The 21470-nt window shown below is 43.9% G+C and overlaps 1 protein-coding gene across 7 annotated transcripts in view; it reads right to left on the minus strand.

Annotated features, from left to right (window-relative positions):
• The window catches only part of TANC2 (tetratricopeptide repeat, ankyrin repeat and coiled-coil containing 2), a 231370-nt gene that overhangs the window by 100187 nt on the left and 109713 nt on the right, over positions 1–21470 (minus strand). For all 7 annotated transcript variants that reach the window (XM_051640273.1, XM_051640277.1, XM_051640278.1 and 4 more), the window contains one exon: positions 11719–11829. In XM_051640273.1, the coding sequence (XP_051496233.1) occupies positions 11719–11829 (111 nt within the window). The remainder of the gene's footprint in view (positions 1–11718; positions 11830–21470) is intronic.

A 21470-nucleotide genomic window follows, 5' to 3' on the forward strand; every position in this document is an offset into this window, starting at 1 on the left:
CCTGAAGCCTGGTTGGAAGGAGAGGTAATTTGTCCAAGCAGGACAGGAATTCATTTATTTCTTTTTTTTTGTTAAGAAAAATGTAAGCAACTGGTCTTCCTGTGCACTGCAAAAACAAATGAAGTCAGAATTAAGACATTTGGATTCTTTTGGAGTGAGCTATACATAAATTCAAGGTATCTTCTAAAAAGTGAAAGAAAAAGAATAAACATACAAAAGAGGACATGAAATAAGCAATTGAATTTTAGGTAGAGTCAGCACAAAGCTGTACTGAGGGATAGTTCTTTCTTTAAATCCTTAATCTTGAGAAAAGACAGGTAACTGCAGCATTTCATGACAGAAATAAATAAAAGTTCCTACAGAGATGTGAAACAAGTTGTCCTTTTAGATTAAAATACTACCCGTGCTTGAGCCATCTGACATTTTTATCTATTAGGGCAGCAGAATTGCTGGGAACTGGAAATCAGAGCCCCTGGTCTTCATGCTGCTGCTTGCACAGAGTGATCCAGAAGTGCAACAAACAGAAGGAAAAATCAGGAGGGCAACAGCTTCCCCAGCACAGGGAAGGAAGGAAATCCCAAATCCCACACCAGCACCAGCCACCCAGACTCTTAATGAGCCCTGAGGACAAATCCAATCTTCATGGTAATGGAAAAAGAATAATCAAAAATGCAACAGAAATGTGAGTTAATTCCTCTGAAACCAGAAGACAAAGTAAAAGCACCAAGAAAACAAGAACATTTGATTTCTCTATTTCTAGCCCTTGAGGAGCACAGTAGAATTTTTTTACTTTCTTATTTGTTTTGCTTCTGGATTGAATTATACTGGAATAGCTGCCCCAAGAGGATGGGATGGACAGGGAGACAAGCAGAAGATTACAGGGATCAGGGGTGTGGGAAAGCCAGGAGATCATTTCATCATGGAGAGCTTGTGCTGCCCATGGCCTGTGGGACAAAGCAGCCCCTTGAGACTGAAGTGCTGTGTTAGGAGATGGAGTGTTGGATCAATGGAACATGAGGAGGGATGGGATGGGAAGGGATGGGAAAGGATGGGAAGGGATGGGCCCACAGCTGAGCAAGAAGGGCACTAAGCTCCAGGAAGGTGAAGGGGAGAGAAGCAGAGGCAGCAGGAGAAGACAAAGCATCTCTGCCACAGCCCTGCCCAAGAGCTCCTCACCCATTTGACAGCAGGAACAATTTTCAAATATTACACCTAAGTAATTAGTCATAATAAATAATTAAACCCAACACTCAATTATTTAGAAGCTCAAAAAGAGCATCAATACCTGAGGCACACAAATACAGCTTTTTTTCCCCTTAAAACAATTCAGCTCAGCAGTGCCTTGCACACCTCTTCACTTTCCAGTGACTTCTGCCACCCTTTGAAGTTAATGACAATTTTCTTTCCTTTTACTGAACTGCAAAAATGCAAATTAGGGCCATTATTACCTGAGCTCGTCAGGCAATTCAATGCTCTAAGCCTTCCTCCCTTCAAAAAATTCAACCCACTTGAAATACATCAGACAACCTCTGCAGTTCACCCTGGGATTCACCTGGTTTGGGATCTTCAGGAGCAGCTTTAGGGCTCCTGGCAGCTCCCTCAGGTGCCTCACCTGCAACAACCCTCAGTATTTTTGAAGGGGTCAACTCTAACGCCTCTGCTGAGGTCATATACAGTAGGATGGAGCTCATAAGTGCTCCTAAATGTTCACAGCATTTCCTTGAAAATCAAATCTATCCTTTTGTGAGCACAGTTATTGGGTTTAGTCTTGTCAAGCAGGCATTCAAAACGTACCATGTTTTTGAACATCATGATTTTTAAATACTGTTTCTGTTCCCTCTTTTCAATTCCTGTAATGAAATCTGCCATGTATTTCAGCTGCAATTGCTTACAAGCAAATGAAATTTCTTTATTATTTATTTTGTAATTCTGTGACTTGCTTGATAGTGACCATCATCTGATGTTGCTCAGAAATGATGTAAGGCAGTGCCCCTGGGAGACACTAACATTGTGTATTTACTCCAGAGAACACTTTTGGTTTAATGGTTATACTTTTATTTCCAAAAATCAGACTCCAAATACATTTTAAATCTATTTATTTAAATCTGGTATCTATTGCAGCAAGTGTCTACCAAGAGCAACTTGGTAACAGTTGACTTAGTGGCACCATCACAGAATTTGCCTGAATATGAAACTGATTCATCTTAAAAATCAAATACTCTTAAATTAACAATGAAAGAAAATAGAGAAGAATCGTAAGAATGGTTTGGGTTGGAAGGGATCTAGATCCAACCCTCCTGCATGGGCAGGGACACCTCCCACCAGCCCAGGCTGCTCCAAGCCCCATCCAACCTGCCCTTCAACACTGCCAGGGATGGGGCAGCCACAGCTTCCCTGGGCAACCTGGGCCAGGCTCTCACCACCCTCACAGCCAAGAATTCCCTCCTCATGTCTCACCTCAATCTCCCTCTTCCAGTTTTCACCCATCCCCCTCATCCCATCCCTCCCTGCCCTTGTCCCAAGCCCCTCCCCAGCTTTCCTGGAGCCCCTTCAGGCACTGGAAGCTGCTCTAAGGTCTCCCTGGAGCCTTCTCTTCTCCAGGCTGAACACCCCAACTCTCCCAGCCTGGCTCCAGAGCAGAGCTGCTCCAGCCCTCCATGATCTCTGTGGGATTCTCTGGTCTCTCTCCAGGAGCTCCACATCCTTCTCATGTTGGGGGCTCCAGAACTGGACACATGTCTCCAGGTGGGGTCTCACAAGAGCCAAGTGGCAGAAGCCCCTCCCTGGCCCTGCTGGCCATGTGGCTTTTGATGCAGCCCAGGACACGGGTGGTCTGTGGGCTCCTGCACATGGTGCCACCTCATGTTGAGCTTTGTATGTGCAAAGCTTAAGCACCTATGGAATGCCAGAAATAAATGATACCATTTATGATTTTGATCCCCAATTACATAACTTTGGATTTCCCCCCTCCATGTGACCCGAATCCCTCCTGTTCTTACATCCATCTGCTTTCAATTATTCTGGATACACTTGAGGTAAATTCAGAAAACACCCTTGACCATTTCGGCAGATCCCTCTAATCTCAGAATTAATGGCAGGTTTTTTCATTAGTCTTGTTTACCTCAAGAAGACATTTCTTTTTAAAATGTAACCAATGAGGGACAAAGGCCACCCCAGACACACGGCTTTAAATGTCTATTTTTGTACTGCTGCTCTTCAGACACTTAGTAGTCCTGTGAGAGTGATGGAAAATAGTCCCACAGACTTAAATCACATCAAAGACAAGTGGCAAAGGAAATATATTCTCCTAAAAACTAACACTGAATGTTGTGGGTGTTCAACCTGCAGCTCTGACTCAACCTGTGCCCCGCACACTGCTCCAGCTCTGCTTGCTTTGGTGGCTGTTGCTGCTCCAAGTCAACAATTTCTGTAGGAAACTGCAAAAATTCCCATCATTAATTCCACTTAGTCTCTTGCACAAGTTCCACAGACACTTCATCTAGGAAGAAATTAAAACAAAATAAATCCTCCTCCACACTGCACGTAAATGCAGCTTCCAGACCAGCCACAGAATCCTGCTGAGTGGAAAAGACCTTTAAGATCATCAAGTCCAACCATAACCCAACTCTACCAACCATTAACACCCAACTCTAACCAGTCCAGTGCTCAAACCATGTCCCTCAGCACCTAATTAAGATTTCAAAAGTACTGTTTGGATGCAAAAACTTACTGCATAGATGTAATAACCTACTGGTAACACTTATCAGAATATCAAGCAGAAAATTGGCTTCATCCTGGCTCAAAGCAGGACAGATGGCCAGGCAGGTAACCACACACATCAACACATCTCCTCTTGCCAGGCAAGGAAAACAGATGCCAAGAAGGGATAGGAATAGAGCAGGGAGCCCAGGAATGCCACTGCTCTGCCCACAGCATCAGCAGGGACCTGCTCCAGGTGCCACCATTTCTGGTGGGACAACAATTCCCCCAAGGGACGAAGACTCCCCATGGGAACATCCAGAGGAGCCAGCAGGGACTTGACTCTGAGAAAACAGAAGCAGCAAGTAGAGGAGTCAGGGGAAGCTGCTACAGCCCAGACCAAACACAACAATTCTGGACCCTGCAGTAAGTTACAGAGCACTGGAGGAACTGGAGGAATTGTTGGTACAATCAACACTCCTCAGCAAAGCTGTACCCTCATGCTGGCAGGTGCCCAAAACTTTGTTTTGGATTCAAAGTGATTATTTTGCAGGCAGTCAGGAGTCAAATAATTAGTGACATAAAATGACAAAAACTCCACTTAATGAAGCAGAGAATCTGCTGTGGTGCAGGAGGTTATGAGCAAATTGATCATCTTGCCTCTGTGTCCAAGTGCAACTGTGCTGTCCCAGAGAAAGGAACAGACAGGATGGAGAGAACAAGATGATCAACACAAATTACAGCAAGGGGAACAATATTCATGCTGGATAAGAATAAAGAAGTACTTGTTCTGCAGTCCTGAGGAGGGTTAGGAAGTCAAGGCAACTGGTAAGAGAGCAGAAGTAATGGTGTGGCTTTCAGAGCACCACATATTTTCACTTTTGAGAAGCTCTCCATAGCACCACTGGAGTTCAAGTGCTTTTTGCACAAGAAAAAAAAGAAGAAAGAAAAATATAAAAGGATCCATTGGCCTCCTGTGCACATCAAGACATAGGAACCAAGCTTAGAAAACAATTGAGCAGTTTTCTACAAATGCATCCACCCCTCCTCCTATTGTTGGAGCTGGTGAAATGATTGCTGAGGTTTTTGCCTCCATAAAGAGTTGAAACAAAATACCAGGACCTCAAAACATTGTGGGGGGGGGGGGGGGTGGAATTAAAAAATTAATTATTGACCACTTCCTCTAGAATATAAAACATTTGGGAATAAATATCTGAGCCAGAAGGAGAAGGGAAACATTAATGGGCCCAACCATGATGAAGAATCCCAGTGACCATTATCTCCTTCCTTTTTGCCTCACCATCCCAGTATTCCCCCTTAGGACTGGCATGAAGGTAAGGAAAAGGCTAACTTCAAATGAAAGAGCCTCAGGAGCTCCAAAATAAATCAGCAGCCCCAGGAGCTAAGGTGGGAGATTAGGTGTGTGTGAAGGCATCAGCAGCATCCCATCACATCTCCCACCCAAGCGGTGCCCACACGCGACCAACCCAGCCTGGCAGGTGCTGAGCAGAGGCAAATTATCACAAGATGAACACAAGTTGAAATGATTTCCCCAGTCTCATTTTGGAGGTGGTATCTTCCCCAAACTGGCAGTCTTGAAGGGTCTTTTCTTCCAAAGAAAGGAAAATCTGGGAAGAGTGATTTGGTTTTGGCTGGAATTTTTAACTATAAATGCCAGTGCAGACCAGTGTTCCTGGGACCCTTCATGAAGACACTGAGAAACACCAGAGTCTCTAACTAGCAAGTAGAACTGCTGGGAGTTCAAAAGGCACATTTTACCAATTCTCTCAGCAATAAATTGAGATCCTGAAGGTGGAGAAACAGCTGAAGACTCCAGAAGGATGATAATGGCAGGATATGCCTTTGATGACCAAGCATAATGAGCAGTTCAAAAGGAGCTAAGGAGAAGGCAAGCACAGAGACAGACAGCTTACCTGGGATCTACAGAGCAAAAAAATTCCATTCCAGCTTCTTCATATGAATGATTTCTTGGGCTGAGAGAGGGTATTTTGTACCTTTGCAAAGGTTAGGGATAAATCAATGTCCTGTTTTCTAAGCCAGAGGTGAAGCTGCTTTAGACCGAAATTCTGAGTAAGTTCCCTGTCCTTAGAAGGTCCAGTGACCCTGGTGGAAGACACAGGGACTTAGGTTTCATTATTAGCCCCATCTGTCCCATCTCTAATAGGTATTTTTGTTTTACAGACGGGTGCTTTAGGCCAACCAAAAACCTGAAGAGGAAGCTATTTGCAGATGGGGTGCTACTGGGGCACATGAGCATGCAAGGACTATTGAGACAGTGCTGGAGGTCTGCGTTGGGTTGAGGGTCCAAGACTCTCAGTCCATGTACATCACCTACTGCAACAGTCCCTGAACCTACCTAACCCTCAGCCTTGCTTGCAGCCAAAGCACAATGTTCTGCACCCAAAGACAGTTAAGCAGCATGGATGGTCACCAGTGGGACACAATCCTGGAGGAATACAGTGACCCACGCCAGTACTGAAGACAAACCCTACCCATCAGCTCCCAACACAACCAATTCCTGACTAATACACAGAGCACTTGCTTCAAAGACCATCAAGCCTTTGCAGCCACACTGCCCGAGCTGCAATATTTGGGAGCATTAATGACAGGCTGCCCTCGTTCTAAAAAATCATGTATTAGACAAGGGAACTCCTCTGCCAGGAATGACCCATTCAAGGGGAAGTCTGACCTTGTCTTACCTTGTCCATCAGCCCTGAAAACACTAAGTACACAGTACAGGGAAGGTCTCCAATGCTCCATCCATACAAGAAAGTCTCCTACCAAGAACCTAGTCCCATCTCCTCAGCTGTGGAAGAAAAGGAAGCTTCACACTGATCTTTCAGCAACACTTTCAATATCAACAGGGCAGGTTTGCTGTGTACATATTTACTCCCTGGCAAGACAGACAGCTTTAAATATTCAAAAAGCCAAAGCATTAGCACAAAAAAGTTACAACAGGCCAACTGAAAGCAAGCACTTCTGTTTGACAAGGTTAAACAACTCTTTAGACTCCCCTGGTTCCATCCTGAGGGCAGCCAAAGGTGCCAAGCTGTAGGAAATTCTGCTGCTGAAACATCTGATGAGCAACACACCACAGGGGCCACCCAGGTTATGTGTCCTGGCAGTAGCCACAGCACTTAAAGTTGGATAGTTCTGCACATAAACAAAATCTGGATCACTTAAAACCTTTTTCCTCCCCCACCTTTTCCCCCTTTTTGTTTTTCCCTCAGATGGATGAAAGCTAAACCCAGGTAGCCAAGGGAAGGTGGTTGTTAACAAATCTTATCAAGAAGCTCCAAGTTGTTATCTGAAATTATTTCACAGCTGAAACTTATGGTTATAGTACCTGCAACCTTCTTATTTTCAGTTCTTCTCTTTGAGCATCTCCCCTTTGACAAGAAGTTTCAATAAACCCTAAATTGTAAACCCAGCCATGGCAACATCAGCTGTACCTAAGAGCAAGTGGTCTATGACTAATCCCATAGAAACACATCTGCAAGCCTTAAACCACCTTCCTTATTCCTCTCTCAGCATTTCAGACCAAAGTGGGGGTTGTTTTGGTTTGGTTTATTTTGGGGGGGTGTTAACTTTTGGATGGTTAATCCAGGAACTGATTCTGAAGCTGTTTCCATCTCTCAATAGGGCGGAAGGAACCAGCACTGACCTCCCAAGAGAAGCAGGAGAGAAGTCAATTGCCTCCATAGCAACCAACACACCAAATCACCACGACTCTCTTCTGCAATTAGGGCTGATCACAACGATTTCCCATTCCCTTCAGGTCAGTGGGCTTGATAATGCTGGGACGACCACAAGATACAACAGCAAAACCATTTGTCAGGCCATGGGTGGTTTGATTATTCCCTTGCCTTCCTCCAATCTATCACTGTCTAACACAACTGAGGTTGGACAAGGATCCTGCTGGCAGATTTTGTTTGGGGTTTTGTGGGGCTTTTTTGGTTCATTGCCTATATTTTCACCATGAAAAATCAGAGTACACGCTGTTCCGTGCGTTCCCTGGTAAAGGGCTTTTTTCTAACACCTGAAAAAGGTTTTTAAGAGAAGTGTGTGCTTTGTGTAAAATGAAAAAGACACATTTTACATGATGAAAAGAAAAAGGCAGCTGCAGCAGCAAGCAGATGTCAACCTCGATGATTCTTTAACCAAAGAAAGAGGAAAAGGAGAGAGGAGAGGAGCATAACCGATGCTGCGATGGTAAATCACCCTCCGCCGACCGCGGTGGCGGCACCGCTGCGGTTCCTAACTCAATTAGGGATAGAAACAGATGCTTGCCAGCCTCGTGTGGATCAAGCAAACATCCCCTGACCAGACATTTAAGATTTGTGTCCCAAAATTTCTGAAGAAGAATTTAATCGAATTAAAAGATAATGCCATAATGCACTTAGCCTCTGAAACCTAATGACAAGGTAATAAATCTCGCAAAACGCAACTGCAAATGTTGATCTAAGACAAAAGGCAATTACCTGAAAGCACCATCCATCTCAGGCTGCTTCCAGTGGGTTTTCTGAGCACTTAGAAATCAAAACATGTTTTAGCTACCATGCTAAAACACAAAAAACAACCAACAGCTCAAAGAAAGATGCCCCCGTGACACAGGTCTACAGAGAACCAAGGAGCCAGGACATCACTCATCACACAGACACTGCCACTAGGCAGGAGGGGGAGGCAATAAATGTGGGGAAAAAAGTATTACACATTAAACTGTGAGTCACCAGACCATTACAGAGAAGGTTTAACAGCTGAACAACAGAGGTTTGAAGGTCAACTCCTGCTTTTCCATGTTATCCCCCCACTTCAAGACCCATGGGGGCTGTGGGGGTGTCATCCCCAAGCTGTCCCACTCTCTAAAAAATCTGACAAGAAGGAATGTGCAAATGCTGCTGCCAAACAGTGTCTACAGGGTGGGAGCAGAGGCAGGGACCCCCCTTTAAGACCCTCCTTATAACATCACCACTAAGTCAAAAAAGAAGGAACAGCAACTTCACCACAGACACTTTGAGTCAACAAGGGCTTGACTGAACTCCTAATGCCCACTGCAATCACAAAAACTTGAGCAGAAACACAGTTCTGATAGAAACAGGTTTCTCAAGGCCAGGAAACAGATATTTTTTTTTTTTTTTTTGGTCATCATCTTAAATGTAACTACTATAAAATACGGGCCAGCTTCTCCTTTCACTTATATAGACGAAATTCACCTTCCAGAATTGAATGGCCTTCTTTGGCGAAACAAAGAATACGATTTAAAAAATAATTCTATCAAGCTTAAGGCTTTACTATGCCCTTCCTATTAGAACTTCTCTGAAAAAGAGTCTGGCCTCTGATTCTGCTTTTTCCTCCCTCAAAGCTACCACGTCTAGAGCCCATCACCTCATCCGCTGCCTCACACTGCAAGATGTCAAAGGCAGCGAAGTCCCGGCGGCAGCACGAGAGGCCAATGGTGGCACCGTGGTTGCTGAGGAAACCACCTCCCTGGAATGTGCTGAAATGTGCCTGAAGCCTTAAAATAAACACTTGAGCACTGAGTAAAATTTCATCTCTCGGCATCTCAAATTGAAATCATCATTTCTATATGCAGAGTAGATAATGTTCTCTCCTCATTGCTATTTAGTGTTTTAAACCGCCTTTAAGTGCATAATTAATTACATGACTTGTCAGGGATCACTTTGCAAACCACTCCACCTCCACCCCATTGCCAGGCTCCAGCTTATCTTCAGCCTTATTTTATTTCTTCTTTCAACTCCTATCATCCTTCCTGGTGACACTGGGGACGTGACACTGTGTGCTAGCAGCCTTCACACCTTACAGGAGGGTTAAAATAACCCTAATGCTGAAGAAAGGAGCTGCATTTCCTTGGAAAACTGATTACATCCAGGGTAGGACTCAGCCCCAATTCCTCCACCTTCGCTGGATGCTATGCCCAGACTCAAAGTCCTTTAGTCCTCATGAGTTGCCCATATCTTTGTTCTTTCTTCCTTTACACAAAGATTCTTCCCCAGCCACCTCCTTTTCTCTCCTGAGCTCCTTCAGTCCAGCCTTCCAGCCCCTGGGCCACCACTGCTACAGATAACAGAAGCCTGGCCAGGATCTTCAGAAGCTGCAGTCCCTGGACCTGGGCAAACACAGGCTTCCTGGCTAGATGAGGTCCTGGGTGACAAGGGTGCATGAACATGATGGAGAGAGGGGCTCCAGCTGCTGCCTTGGGATGAGCATGGACACCACAGAGAGGGGCTCCAGCTGCTCCCTTGGGATGCACATTTTAGCAATCTGAGAGCCCTGATCTGAAATTTCTCCCTTTACTGCAAGCTGGTGAAGTAGCTGCTCACTAGCCCCTACTCTGACAGCTCTGTTTCTTCTCTCACTTTTCCTTCCTTATTGATGCTTCACGTTTCTTGAAGCGTGCCTCCTCATGCTTCAAGGCAGTGGGAAACTCCACTCTTCTGTTCAGATTGCTATGCTATCAGTATGAGGAGATTAAAAGGCAAAAAACCACCCCAAAATTGCAGATCCGATTGTCAGAGCCCACTCCTGGGCTTGGCAGGAGTCCTGCCCTTCAAAACACCCTGGCAAGCAAAGCTGAGGAAGGGGGAAGAGACACACGTGCTAATGCAAGACATAAAAATGTGGAATTTATGCTTTTTAAGCCAAATTAACAATTCAATTATAATTCTCTGTGGATGAAGTCACAGTAAGCTTATAATTATTAACAATTACAAACATGACAGTAGAAGCTATTGAGTTAGGAGAAGAAAGAGCTGCAACAGCAAAATTTTAATTGTAATTCATGATGACTGCAAAAGAAGGAGCACTTTTCACAGCAACTATGGTCTCAAAGGAGGCACATCCAAGCAGAGGGACTGTCTTTTTTTCCTAAGACAACTCTTTCAAAAGCACAAAACATTAAAGAAAGTTCACCTTCACAATGTGGACAACATTCAATCAATCCCTCCAGTTATGAAGACCCAGTGAGCTCAACATCCACCGAAACAAACCCTACCCTGATTTCAGAGAACCATTTATTCACATGACCTTTTCTACCACAGTTACAGATTTCAGAGGAAAATGTCACATATTTACAGGCCATTTCAAAACCCTCGACATCCTTTTATTCCACCCAAGGCCTGCACTGAACCTGGGTGCCTTTTGTTCACAAATGAGGGAAAGCCATGGGTGGAAACTGCAGAAGTCAGCAAAAAAGTCACCCCAAAACACTTGCTGCTGCTTTGAGCCAGCGCTGCTCCCAACCCTGCTCCAAGGGCAGCACCTCTGCAGCCTCCAGCCCTCCCTCCCCAGGTTGTCACTTCCAAGTTAGGAAGAAAGTGGGAAATGACCCAGAGCTGGCAGAGAGATGCAGCTCTGCAAAGATTTACCAGAACTCACACATCTGCATCGGGTCTGTCAGGGCTCCAAGGTATTTGTGCAACTGCCTCCCTGAACCACCAGACCACACGGGGTTAAGCCAGGGGGGAACACGACCCACTTCCATTTATGTTTCAACCAGAGGCCTCTAGCAAGACACTCACTTTCAAGAGCAATTACTATGGGATACATACATTAGAAGATTTATTATTTTTTTTTAATAAATCAAAAAAGCAATATCCTTGGATGCAGGTAATCAAGACCCCATCGTTTTGCATTAGTTGATTTAATGGTATTTCTGAAACGCTGTTTTATTCAAGCCTCTCTGAAGACCAGCATTAAAAACTCAACTTAAAGTAGTATGTTTATTGGGTTATTTTTGATCTTCTCAAAAGCAACTGTCTAGATCTTCTAAATTGTCCTGAGGGGAGAGTGGCCACGCGAAAATTGCAAGTAACAACATAAAATGGGTATCAATTAGAAACTAATATTTATTCAAGTTTCCATGTCAATGAAACTTGGCTGGGGAAGGTCCAATCAACCATCTACTACATTTAAAAACATTTCTGGGCTGGAATTGCCTGTTTTCCCTCTTTTAAGGCCAAGCCTTTGCATGCAGCTTACCAGGGCAGTATGCATCAACGTCCAGTTTCTGTGCTGAAGAAAGGGTTGGTGAGCCCAGCTCAGACTCAGGGATTCGAGGGCTCTCAACAAACTTTGCTTTCCTCAGAGGGGCTAAGGAGAAGGAGGGGGAGAGAGAAAGAGAGGTCATGAGTAAGGGAAATAGCAAGCAACAGATGGAAGCACTTAACTAAATGACACTGTCAGACTCATATCAGGTTACCCCCCCCCCCTTTTTTTTTTGCCAGAAAAGAAAAAATTATCTGCATTCCTTACAAAGGAGATGGCTCTTGTTAAACTTTCAAACTGTACAGTTTTACTTTAAAGTGTGTGAGTACTGAGGCACATTCTTGATACACTTAAACACTTCCTTTTTTCCTACTTTATTAAATCTTTGTGATAGGAAGCACATGGGCCTGGATTCAGCAACTGCAGAAAAGCTTAGATCATGGAGAGCTACACAGAGCCCATCAGGGTTTAAGATATTTAGCTATAAATATCTAAACCGAATACACAACTTCTGTGTTCAGTAGTTGTTCCCTTTGAACATCACATTTCAATTTCAAAACATTCCGAACATCTGACCAAACAGATTTGTTGTTCAACACAAAAGATCAGAGCAAAGCTAGTGCTGGCCAAAATAGAATTAAAAAAAAAGAGCACTCCACTTTATCCTTGCAAATCCAGGGAAGAGTCAAGAGACTTAGATAAAGAACTGGGAAAAGGTAAAACTGTCTGTAACCAAGCAGCACTGACCACCAGTGCTAGAGAAATGGGATTTCCAAATGTTTTAACAGTCTGAATTCTAAAAGACATGAAGTTCTGTGTGACATTTGTTTGTTAATAACTACTAGAACACTTGGATGAATTAGTTTTTAAAACAGATATTCCTGCCAGACCAGAGAAATAAAACTAGATAATAAGGTATATGCAGATTATTATTATATTACATTTCAAAGTTAAACTCTCATGCCCATTAAAGTGAAAGGCTAATTTGAAAAGCTCCTCTAGAGCTGCTGGTGTGGTGGTCAGCACACTCCCTGCCTCCCAGCATAACAGCCTCCATTTACAGAATTTATATTTATAGTTCTCTGTCCTGCAAATTAAATTTGGGATCTGAAACTAAAGATATGGGGGGGACACTTGCTCCTCGTGCATCTCCTGTAATAAAAGCTCAACAGGTCAAACGATGACCTCTGAGGTAGCAATAAATCTCTTGCTCAGAGGAGCCTGCTGCTGGAAATGGCTTTGCAGTGGGGATGGGCAGGGACCAGAAAGGCTGCACAAGACTTGGTGCCTCTCATGAGCTGAGCTGGTACAGAAATATCACAGGAATTTTTTAAAGGGGGATGGAGAGAAAGAGAGATAAAGGTTAGGGTATGTTTGCTTCAATAGAAAGTCCTTGTGAGGCTGAATATAGGCAAAGAAACAGTCCCCCCCACACACACTGTACCAAAATAGGTGCTGAACACCCTCCTGACTCTCCTTCTCAGAACGATCCATCCCAGGAGACATGATCTGGTGAGGGAGAAAGGCACCACGTTCCCATTCTGCACAAGAAAATCCTGGCTGAACATGAGCTGGATTCCCAGCACATTCCCCTCGGTGTAACCCGAGCCCTGCCAGGCGAGAGGAATGCGGGAGAGCCCGAGGGAGATACGGGCAGCCCCAGCCCCCTTCTCCCCCCAACCTGTCACTGTCCCACCAGCACATGGAGCTCATGGATGTGCAGCCCAGCTCAGACACACCACCTGGTGCTAAACCCCACCATCCAGTCGTTTAATGGGACAAAAAAAAAAACCACCCCTAAACCCCCCACATACAGAAAAAGCACCAGCTCAGCTTGCAAATTGGCCAACACCAGTGAAAAAATAATTGCCAGGAATGACCTTGTGCCAGACACTGATGGATTGAAAACAGGTAAATCTTGAGATTATGACTGAGGCATGAATATTGTTTAGAACTGTAATTCTGCAGGGGCCCAATAATTGCAGTTTAAACAAATATATTTTTTTCAAATGTTTTACCATGACCCCAGTAGCAGAAATTTTTATAATATACTTTAGAAGAAGCTCATCTTTCTTTATCATTTCTGGCTAAATCTAGAACCATAAATCATCCCACGTGACACTCAGCAGTGCCCACTTGATTCTGAAACACGGAACGAAGATGGTTTCACAGCTCAAGAGATGGCAATGACTGCAATGGCATTGGCACCAGAAGGTTTTGCCCTAAAAACTATTCGAGTTACTAATTCAGAGAGGATGAAGAATTAACAGAGAGTGGAAGAGGCTGCCCAGGGAAGCTGAGGCTGCCCAGGGAAGCTGTGGCTGCCCAGGGAAGCTGTGGCTGCCCCATCCCTGGCAGTGTTGAAGGGCAGGTTGGATGGGGCTTGGAGCAGCCTGGGCTGGTGGGAGGTGTCCCTGCCCATGCAGGGGCTTGGATCTACATGATCTTTGAGGTCCCTTCCAACCCAAACCATGCTATGAGTCTATGATTCTCCAAACAACTGCTCTACAGCAGCAGAAGGGACCAGCTCATGGATTCATCAAGCCCATCCACCCTTTCTTCTTTTGAAGGCAACGAAGAACTTCGTATTGACAACACGGTGAATTCTCACTGGATTGCAAGTTTAATCATCCTCGTCATGTTACAGTATTTATGGTTTTGTTCCCTAAAAAGCACAACTCCAGTTTTAAAATCTCACAGTACCACCAGACAAGACACGCTCTGTCAACAAGACTTAAAGACAACTCCTTTACTTCAAAAGGCTCGAGTCAATACAATCTCTTCAGTGTAACTGCAGCTTGGAAAAAAAGCCACAGAGCAAGAGTTTCTTTTATTTCAGATATTCTGAACCTGAAGCACACAAAAAGCCTTCCTAACTCATACGTAACCCGATTACACGAAAGGAGGATTTCCACGTAAGAGAATTAAGCACTCCTGACTCCCATCCAAATGAAGATTATCCTGACAGATTCATATTTGGGCACTAGTTTTTCACTGGAATAAATACCAAATAGAAATGTTGTAAATTCAGAATCTGTTTTGCCACTTTTTTTTTTAGCCAAGTGTCACAGGACAACACTGATCTCTGTATCAAAGTGACTTTCCATGCACAGCTGTTTGCCTCGGGCCTGAGCATCCTCTTGTGAGCACTGGCAAAACTTATGATCAAAGTCAAGGGATGAGCATGTGGCACGTCCTATAAAAAACAACAAAAGCATGAAAAAATTATTTGAAGTATTCTCTACCTGCCCTGGTCAGTTATGTCTCTTAATTCAATAAGATTTTCTGTATGGGACTGACTCCAGACATTAAACAGCATCCATGTAGCCTTTTCTGTTATACAATTGCAATTTTTTGAACAGAGAACAGTATTTCTTCCAAAAATACTGGGGGGGGGGGAAAGAATATTTGCAATAACCACTTCTAAAAAGATAAAGTAACTGAAGAGGTCAGTAGTTTATAACAGTCTTTCCAGAACTGCAAAATGCAGATTTAATTCAGAAAAACACAGTGAGTAGAGGCAGCCTAAACTCACAAGCCTGTCACTCAGGTCTCACCACCCAGCAGATGCCAATGGTCCAGGAGCTGGTGGCAGCAGCCCATGCTGGACAGATGCTCATGGGGCCAGATCTTGCTACACCTAATGTACGAACTGGCATTTAAACAGCCAGAGAAGTTATTTAAAACAAACACTGCCCATTTTGGGGGCCAGTTCCTGCAGTTCTTAGCAGGAAACAGAAATAGAAAACACTTCAAATATCAGGAGCTGTTGATGGTTCACCTTTTTGTACGTCTGCATGGAGCACTGGGATCAATTCTGGTGCGGTTTGTGAGTAGCACCAAGCATCTCATCTACTACCAAATAAAAATAAACCAACGAAAAACCAGGATGTGTTTCTTCTTTCAGAGTAATCACTTTATCTCTATTAGCATTGTGCTCTAGCTCAGCGTATTGAACTTCCTAATTCTCTTACATTTTCTGTATTAACATTTCATTGTCACATCATTTACAGATGAGTTAGCATTTTAATTAAAAAAAAAAAAGTTTTCTTTAGATTAAAAGGCATTGATAAAAGGAAATTATCCTGGATTAGTAAAAGGATTCATCTACTAAATTCACTTTCAGCTCAAAAGGACTGTTTCACTGAAATGGGTTATTAACATCTAATGACCTGATTCTCCTGGTATTGACTCTGCATGAGCATTAGAGAAATGTGCATGAGGGTGCCCTGACCTGCATTAATGCAGCCCCCCCAGGTCCCCCTCAGAGGGACTCACACTTCATCGTTACCAACACAAACCTGAATTCTCCTGACTCCCTCCAACTGGGCTGGTCCTGGATGGAGCCTGGCCAAGGAGCTCAGCTCTAAATCAGTTTTTGCTCCAGTTTTGTCCTCTCTGCACCTTATGCACACAAGTACAGCAGAAAGGCAATCCTGCTTTGAGGCTTCCTTTGCCAGAAGAGGAGGAACTTAGGAAATTTGCTGTCATTAGGTAAAATATTTGGTTTATCCCAGGCTAAAGAGGGGAAAGAGCACCATGAATGATGAAAACTAGTGAACTGCTCTGTGTTTCACAGAATTAGGGAATGGTTTGGATTGGAAAGGACCTTAAAGATCATCTGGATCCAACTCTCTGCATGGGGGGGTCCAACCCTCCCACCAGCCCAGGTTGCTCCAAGCCCCATCCAACCTGCCCTTCACACTGCCAGGGATGGGGCAGCCACAGCTTCCCTGGGCAACCTGGGCCAGGGTCTCTCCACCCTCACAGGGAAGAATTTCTTCCTAATGTGAGGATTTACTGCACCCTCATCTCTCGTGACTGATTCAGCTGAAGAGGAGCTGAATTTTGCACTTAAACATTATATTTGTAAATTTTCCAAGCACAACATCACCTTACAAAGTCCACACAGAGAGGAAGCAAATCCCCCAAAATTCACAAGGTTTTACAAAATCCTGCCCAAGTTCTGCTGGGATGGGAAGAGCCCGAGTAGCTGTTCGAAGAGCAAACTTCAGAAAACAGGTATTCAGGGGGTAAAAGTGGGGGCTTTGCATACTGACCCCTCCCCATCTTTGGCTAATCCCTCTGGCTTCTGGGCCAGGGGCTGATTCACGTGCTGGAAGCTGCCCAAGGGCTACGTAATCCTGCGGGGAGACGATTGAATCAAGTCTCCCTCGTACTTAAATGTTTTAAGTGCTGCAGTGCTATTGATCCATGGCGCTCCTGGAACAAATAACTGTCAGGTTCAACACAGCTGGACAACGCCCAAAACACCAGAGGTGCAGCTCTCAGGGCTGCCTCTGATCCCAAATGACTCTTTATTTTGCTGAGGTAAGAGCCCTAAAAAGAGAAAAGTGCAGATCACAGGATAAATTTTGCTGCGGCACGAATACACCAGCTACGTGTCATTAGGATTTTTAGCTGTATACATTTTTTTAAATCACTAAAATATCAAAATTCCATCTTAACATCCTTCAAACAATCCCACATGCGACTGGAACAGTTTTCCCCTTCTGTTATTTGAGAGTGTAAAACTTTTTTCATGACATTTTCAAGCCTCTCTCCTTTCCTCACCCGGTTATCGCAGGATCGTGGGCAGGGCAGAGCACACATGTAGGGAGAACAATGTGTTGTGTCTGGAAACAATACACTTGTTCCAAAACTTTCTGAGAGCATGTTTAGTTTAGGAGATAAGGTCCTGAAACAAGAAAATTGAAGGAAATGAAGGTGGAAAGAGGAATGGAGCAAAAAAAGCAGGACAAGAGTCCAGCAAGCTGGTCATGAAAGAACAGCAAGGGAAAAGGGAGAGTTAAAATCAGCAATCATGAGAAAAACTGCCTTAATTTAAAAATTCTTTAAACTGGAAGGAGTCTGCAACAGGAAGGTTTTGCCTATTACAGCTTCTGAAAACGTTTTTTGTAAAAATGAGGAATAACCTTCTCCAGAGGGGTGGATACTGTGATCCTGTGGGACCACAGAGACCTACTGGAAAATTATTTCACCTTCTCTGGCTCCCTCCAGATTCACAGACTGTACAAGGCACAGCAAAACACTATCAAACTGTGGCAGTAACATCATAAAAAAGATGTTCAATGACATCAGAAAGAAATCAGGCTTTTAGAAACATATTTTAATCAAATCAATTTCTAACTCATCTTAAGCTATTAAAACCTCTCCCAAATAAAAACAAAGAATGGATCAAAATTCCCCTCTGTAGGAATGGGTGCTGCTAATTGATTTTCAGGAGAGAAAATCACTTGCCTTTGAAAGGCTTATATGTATTTTAAATACATAAATAATATAATAATGCAGTTTTCTGTGTGAAGTGTTCAGTATGGCTAGCACAAAGTTTGCAATAAATTCATGTATTCAGAAATAAATTTTGTCTAAAGCAGTAACCTGCACTTCCAGAAAGAATTTTAGCTCCACTTCTATTTTGCTTAGCACTTTGCAGCTATTTTTTGTCATTTAGAGCAAATGGAATAGCAATTTGTTATCAAACTTAGCACTGCTGGAGACAAGAGAGAGCAAAGCAGCCCTCTCCTGGGTCAGCCCAAATGTTTTTGGTTTAGGTCAGACCATTCAGAGCATCCCAGCATGAATCTGCTGAGCAGCTGCTGCCAACAAGGCTCTGCAAACCTTTAGGAAGAAAGTTGCTCCTATTAATGATCCCAGAAAGAAAAAAAAAAAACCCTCTCTCTTTCCCCATAGGTAAGTTTATGTCCAATGTCGGCTGCCAAAAAATCTTTATCCCCTTAGGGGAGACAGGTTTGAGGAGAAGCAAGTTATTTAATTAACATATAGACATGGCAGGTAGAGGAGATGATACTTTCATCTTTCCACTCAAACTTGTCAATTTGGTCTTGACTCCTCAGAGCTGTGTCACAGGAGTAGAATTCTCCAAGTCGTTACCCATCTAAAATTCTTCTTTTCAGCAACTTCTGAAATCTTTTGAAACTGTCTCTTTTAGTAGAAATTTCCCATGTGTGACTGAAGGTAGAAACTGGTATATAAGAGGAGGATGAAAGATGAGAAAGGAAGTCAGCATCACTTGCTCCAGCTTTCCAAGCCACCTTGTTAAGAAAATAAGCAATTCCCTCCCTGACATTTTTCATAAATTTCTGTTGTTGTCAGTTTTCCTCTTCAAGTTTCAGACTTTGGTTGTACTAAACAAAAAAAGAAAGTGAATGAAGACCTGGAACTACAGGATGAAATAATGTCACGGGCATTTTAAACCTACAGAAGTTCTGCTTAAATACGCAAAGAATCCTCCCAAATGGCAGAGAAGGGATTGGGCAGAGCTGGAGGGGAAAGCATTCCTCACCCCCCTCACATCCCTTTTCCCAACAGTTTTGTTTCATTAAATGTTAAATTTAAAACAGATGAGAGGAGAATGCAACAAAACATGAGCGCTGAATCGTGTTATTGCCATTCAATCTCCTACTATCCTGGAGCTGTTTCAGCAATTCAGTGACTCAAATACTGCACTGGCAGTAAAAATCTGAGAAATTGCCCAAAAAAGACCTGGATATACTGTAAAGACCATTTATTCTAAAGCAAGCAGCAAAGAGCTTGGACACTTTAATCAAATTATAGGCAACCCTGTTAATTCCCTGTGTAGAAAGAAACCATTTCACCATTTGCTAAACATAAAGCCCAATTCAGCAAAGCACAACGCTCAGATTTCAAGATAAACTTTCATGAGAGAAATCAGAAACCAATTAAACAATTACTGAAGCTAAGACATTTTCTTATTTTCTGTATGAAGCTGATTGTAAGACAGATCTTGGGGGGAAAAATGCCTGGTCACTACAGTGCCCCCAACAAGGGGCTCTTGTTTCATGGAGCTTTTATTAATTGTACATGTTGAACAAGTCAGATTGTTGAAACCTGCCTGAACACTTAACACAGCTTAATGTACAGCAAGACATTAGACAAAAAAATAACATACTTAACTAAAGATTTCTCCCACAGAAGAAAAGAGCAAGTGTAATATAAGCACTTCCAAAAGAAGGTAAATCTACCTGGTATGTTTTCCTCTTTTGTGCAGCTCTTCTCTCCATTGGGATTTATGCTGAGATTTGTCTACCATCATATTGGAATCACAACACGTGAAGCTTCATGAAATGAGGAAGTGTTCAGAATTGCTGTTCTCCTGCCCTGTTACCCCAGCATTTTTTGTTGGGCTACAGCAGAGCTGAGGATGTGTTGTCCCATGGTGACCTGCCATCCTTCCCCAAGAACAGGAGCACCAGGGTCAGCTCCAACAGCCTGGGAGCACCAGATATACAGTGGTCTGGGTTGGAAGGAACCTCTGAAGATCATCTGTTTCAACCCCCTGCCAGAGCAGGATGCCCTAGAGCAGATCACACAGGAACACATCCAGATGGGGTCTGAGGAGACTCCACACACACCCTCTCTGGGCAGCCAGCTCCAGTGCTCTGCCACCCTCACAGGAAAGTCTTTCCTTATTTTGAGTTTGAACCTCCTGTGCTGCAGCTTGTGCCCACTGCCCCTTGTCCTGTCACTGGACACTGCTGAAACCCCTGACCTCCCTGTAGATATTTATAAGCATTGATGAGATCCTCAGAGGACAGAAAAGGGGATGTAAAGAGCCCTGTCCAGCCCCTCACACCCTGCGGTGCAGGACTCCGAGCCAGAGGCCTTATCCCCGACGCCTGCAACAAGTTCACCTTCCAGTGACACCACCAGTCACTTTTTGAGGTAGATTTTCAGTGTTCCCAACATGTCCTGCAAATTAACTACATGGTTTGAAAACCCACTTCCCAGTTCTGCAGGGCCAACATCATTTCTGACAACTCAGGGGACCTGCTGACCTGGATTCCCCTCCATACGGGCAGGGGCTCTTCCCAAGACGAGCCCAGCAGCTGCCTGGCAATGCTCCTGCTCACTGCTTCCCAACATATTCTGTTTGTGCAGGTGGGCATTAACTGAGCCCTTCAGACCACTTCCTACCAAAGTGCTCCAGAGGGACATCAGGCCAACAGGACTGTAGTTTCCCAGAGCTCCCTCAGAGCCCTTTTTAGTATCTGATGCCATAATAACCACCTGGCAGCTGCCTGATGTTATGGAAGTTGTCACAAAATTGTTCTGGCTGGAAAAGACCTTCAAGATTGAGTCCAACCATTAACCCAACTCTACCAAGTCCAGTGCTAACCCATGTCCCCCAGGAAAACATCTACACATCTTTTAAACATGTCCAGGGCTGACGACTGAACCACTGCCCTGGGCAGCCTGTGCTGGTGTTTAATAACCCTTTCACTGAAGAATTTTCTTCTAATATCCAATCTAAACCCCCCCAACACAACTTGAGGCCGTTTCCTCTTCTGCTGTTGATTGCTACTAGGGAGAACAAACCAACCCCCACATTGCTTCAACTTCCTTTCTGGGTATATAAAGATTCTTGTTATAAACTAGAGGTTACCCAGCAAAGACAATAATAATTCTTGACCACCTTCTGGTCCTCGTGCTTTGTCAGAGTTTGGTTTTATGACCTGCTCCACCACTGCTGCCATCCCAGCCAGGCCCACCCCTCTGTTACTCTTTCTTTGCAGTGCCAGTACCAAGGGGGTCAGTACCTGCTGCCCCTTCCCAGGCTGCCCATGAGGTTGGGCTGCTCTGTGTTCAACTGCTCCTCTGTTATTATAGCAGTAAAAAATTAAAACCTGCACTAGGTTTGCAAAGGATCTGAAAAAAAACAACAAAAAGGAATTACTCACTCTAGA

Source organism: Apus apus, chromosome 25 (genome assembly GCF_020740795.1).
Source record: "Apus apus isolate bApuApu2 chromosome 25, bApuApu2.pri.cur, whole genome shotgun sequence".
Lineage (NCBI taxonomy): Eukaryota > Metazoa > Chordata > Aves > Apodiformes > Apodidae > Apus > Apus apus.